This window comes from Octopus bimaculoides, chromosome 3 (assembly GCF_001194135.2).
Source record: "Octopus bimaculoides isolate UCB-OBI-ISO-001 chromosome 3, ASM119413v2, whole genome shotgun sequence".
NCBI classification, from domain to species: Eukaryota; Metazoa; Mollusca; class Cephalopoda; order Octopoda; family Octopodidae; genus Octopus; species Octopus bimaculoides.
This window is the reverse complement of record NC_068983.1, coordinates 46,142,002-46,146,071: the sequence shown is the minus strand read 5'-3', so window position 1 is coordinate 46,146,071 and position 4,070 is coordinate 46,142,002. Positions and strand designations below refer to the sequence as shown.

At 35.4% G+C, this 4,070-nt stretch overlaps 1 protein-coding gene across 1 annotated transcript in view; it reads left to right on the top strand.

Moving 5' to 3' along the window:
* Positions 1–4,070, top strand: part of LOC128247370 (zonadhesin-like) — an 18,107-nt gene that overhangs the window by 2,745 nt on the left and 11,292 nt on the right. Inside the window, exons 3-4 of the mRNA XM_052966740.1 lie at positions 468–1,031; positions 1,705–1,815. Coding sequence (XP_052822700.1) covers positions 468–1,031; positions 1,705–1,815 — 675 coding nt within the window. The remainder of the gene's footprint in view (positions 1–467; positions 1,032–1,704; positions 1,816–4,070) is intronic.

Below are 4,070 nucleotides of genomic sequence, written 5' to 3'. Positions count from 1 at the left end.
TATATATATATATATATATATATATATATATATATGTATGTATACATATGTATATATATATATGTATGTACATATATGTATGTGTATATATATGTATGTACATATATGTTTGTGTGTATATATATGTATGTATATATATTTATATATGCATGTATATATACATATGTATATATATGTATGCATATATATATGCATATATATGTATATATATATCTGTGACACGTAATGAATATATTTATTCATTTATTCATTTATTAACCACTTGATTCTGATATTTTATAGAGGATTTTGATTCTTGTAGGATGAGATGTTTTTCAGGAGAAATTTATTACGTAACTTTTACTAAAATATACGTGCATTTTCTGGAACCCTAGAAACACCATTGATGATGCACCCCAGAGCATCCGCGAAATGTATCTAAAAACCGAAAACTAAGATGTTTTATTACGTATTTATTTCTGTTTCAGTGTGTAATAAACCAATTGATCTTGCGTTTATGATCGACGATTCTGAAAGCATTGGAGAGGAAAACTTTATAAAAATTAAACAGTTTGTGAAGAATCTTATACAATCCTTTAATATTCAGCTGGAATCTATGAGAATTGGACTCATTACAACCAGCACAGTTGCTAATAATCATATTTCCTTGAAAGACGGTGGAAATTTAGAAACACTCATGAAGGCATTACAGAATATAACGTATTCTAAGGGAAAACCTTTGTTTCATGTAGGGTTGAATTATATTAGAGCAAAGGTCTTCAATCACAACTTCGGAAGTCGTCCCAAAACATCTCGTAGTGTTATTCCAATAATTGGAAGTAAATCAAAACTACCGGCGTATACGTCACGTGCAGCTGCACTACTGAAACAAAATGGAATAAATGTTCTTGTGTTGGGAATCGGAAATAACGTTTCCGTTGCAGAACTGAAAACAATTTCTAGTCGACCAGATTCAGGTGGTCTCTTCACTGTGGACGGCTATGATTCACTTATCTCAATAAAAACCGCCCTGGTAACAAATATGTGTTCTGGTAAGCATTAAAACAGTTTCTTTCATACATCTATGTAAATGAGAAAGATAGTTCGTATTGTGATTCAGTTTTAGATAAATGACCTACGATTAAAAAAAAAAAAATAGCGTATTCCTTATAGAGCGACTGTATATAGCCGATAATGACCCAGTTGCTAGAAATCAAGACCAACCACCTTTAAAATTCAAAAGATACATTAGATGTTACTGTCCTAGATATCTTTAAAAAGATGATGTGGTCGCGACTGGAAAGCCTTTGATTATATGTTAGCTTGGTCAGGATTGACCTCTAGCTAAACAGATATAGTTATTGAAGAATTAACTCTGACAAAAGACCGTTATACCATGACTGTGTTTTTGTCACTCATTGCAGATAGCTCTAAAATACATAATGATTGCAATATTTACGTAGATCTCGAAAGCACAAACGTACTATAATTCTAATATTTTAATATAAATTTATATAATTCTATTTTCTTTTGAATGGCAAAGCTCGGAGCAGACAAAGCTATAAGAAGCAGCGTGTAATATTGGTTTAACAACTCTTTGGATACATGTTATTCTTTATAGTTTGTCTGATTTGAGATCCAGTATTTAAAAAAAAAAGGTATTATTTCATGTTCTCTTAAAATTTATAAATTCTTTTCACATTAAGAAATATTTATATTTCCTAGTTAATCCGTGCCAAAACAGTCCGTGTAAGAACGGAGGAACTTGTATTAATAAGGCTTTCCACTACACTTGTCAGTGCACTGCAAACTATTTTGGACGTTTTTGCCAACAAGGTAAGCCTAACACATTCTGCTATAATTCTATAATTCTATAATTCTATTTTTGCTGTGTTATTTTAAAGGGGTTAATTTTCATATGATGCCTAATGCGATAAAGACGTCTTATTAAATCACATCTTCAACAATATTGTGATATTCAGCAGTATTTACCCAAAAGGTCCTGTTCCTGGTCCTCCTCTTCCTGGTCCTCCTCTTCCTCCTCCACTGCTGCTGCTCCTGCTCTTGCTCCTCTTCCTCATAATCACCATCACCATCACCATCACCATCACCATCATCATCATCATCATCATCATCATCATCATCATCATCATCGGTTTAACGTTCACTTTTCCATGTTTGCATGAATCATACAAAATTCGTTGAGGCAAATTTTCTACGACCGGATAACTTTCTTGTCGCTAGCCTTCACGTGTTTACAATCCAAGTAATGATTTCCTATGTGTAGGCATGTTTTTACGGAGGGCTGTAAACTAGTATGATGGTAATTACCGCGTGATGTAAAGGCATGGAGACACAAACACTCACGCCCGATTGGTTTCCTTTAAGTTTTTGTCCAACAAATCCACTCATATGGTTTTAGTCAGCCTGGAGCTATACCAGAAGACATTTATTCAAGGTGTCACGCTGTTTAAGCTGTCTCACTGCCACACCGTCTCACTGTCACACACTTTCAATTCCACGCTGTCTCACTTCCACGCTGTCTCACTGCCACGCCATCTCACTGTCACACAATCTCATTTCCACGCTGTCACTGCCACGCCGTCTCACTGTCACACAGTCTCGCTTCCATGTTGTCTCACTGCCACGCTGTCTCACCTCCACGCTGTATCATTTCCACACTGTCTCACAATCTGACACATTGGATAGTGTCTTCCACAAGAGCCACATGTCGATGAGAGAGTTTCAAGTATTCTGTGAAAGCTATTTCATTCCATTTGTAAAAGTAATGATCTTTGGCAATGGATGAACGTCATCACTTCAATTTCATGACTAATTTAAATCTCACTAATTTGAATCGTTTCTTCCTAATCAGTAGAAATCACTATCGAATAAATTCTAATCGAATTCCAATTGCTTCGTACTGAATGTGAATTCCAACAGATTGACATACCTCTGGGTCCTATTTTGATCAGAAAAAAGGCGGCGAGATAGAAGAATCGTTAACACACCGGAAAAAATGCTTTGACGAATTTCTTGCATCTTTACATTTTGAGTTCCGTCGAGATCGATTTCGCCTTTCATCCTTTCGGGACCGATTTAATAAGTACCAGTTGAACACTAGAGGCGATGTAATTAACTAATATCCTCCCCCAATCTTCAGGCCTTGTACCTATATAGAAAGAAATATTGCCTTTCAAAATTTGGTACAAAGCCAGCGAGTTCAGGGGAGGGGGCTAATCAATTAGATCGACCCCAGTGTTTCACTGGTACTTATTTTATCGACTCCAAAAGGTAAAGTTAACCTCAGCGGAATTTGAACTTAGTACGTAAAGACAGACAGATTACCGCCAAGCATCTTGCTCGGCGTGCTAACGCCTTTGCTAACTTATAGTAGAAAGAAATATTATGAGCAGGAAACTCTTTCATGGTGTTCAAAAATCATAGAAAAATTACTGGATGTTTTCATTCAAAATAGAATAACGACTATTCCGTCTTCGTCAATTATATCTCTAAATGTAAATATTAATGGAAATTAATCAACCCCTGTGTTAAATTTAAATTCTGACATCCTCTTTGGTGCAAAATAAAATAAAAACATAATGTAGGAAGGAAACCATTGAGATCTGTGATGTCAAAGAAGAAAAAAAAACCGTTTTATAAAGTATACAGAAAGAAATAAGTGCGTGCATCATGTAGAGAAAATAATTCGAACGTTTCGTGCAGACGTCTTTCACCAGAGAAGAAATATAGAGAAATAGACGAGGTGGTGCTGGAAAGTTCTATGCCTTTGGGTTAAAGAAAATAAATGAGGATCAGTTAATTATGATTTTATTCAACATATTCCCCTCTCAGATTTATATACTTACTAGCAGAAATACCCGGATTTGCCCGGGTTAAAGAGAATAATGAAATCTAAAAACGCCGTCTAGACTACGCAACCCTCAACTGTTAGTAGCTACGATACCATATTTCTACATTAATAACTCTCCAATCCATGCCAGCATGGAACATAGACATTAAGTGGAATGCCAGTCTCTCATCTAGGAGGGCCTTGAAATCAATGTTACCAACTGGGGACTATGTGTGTC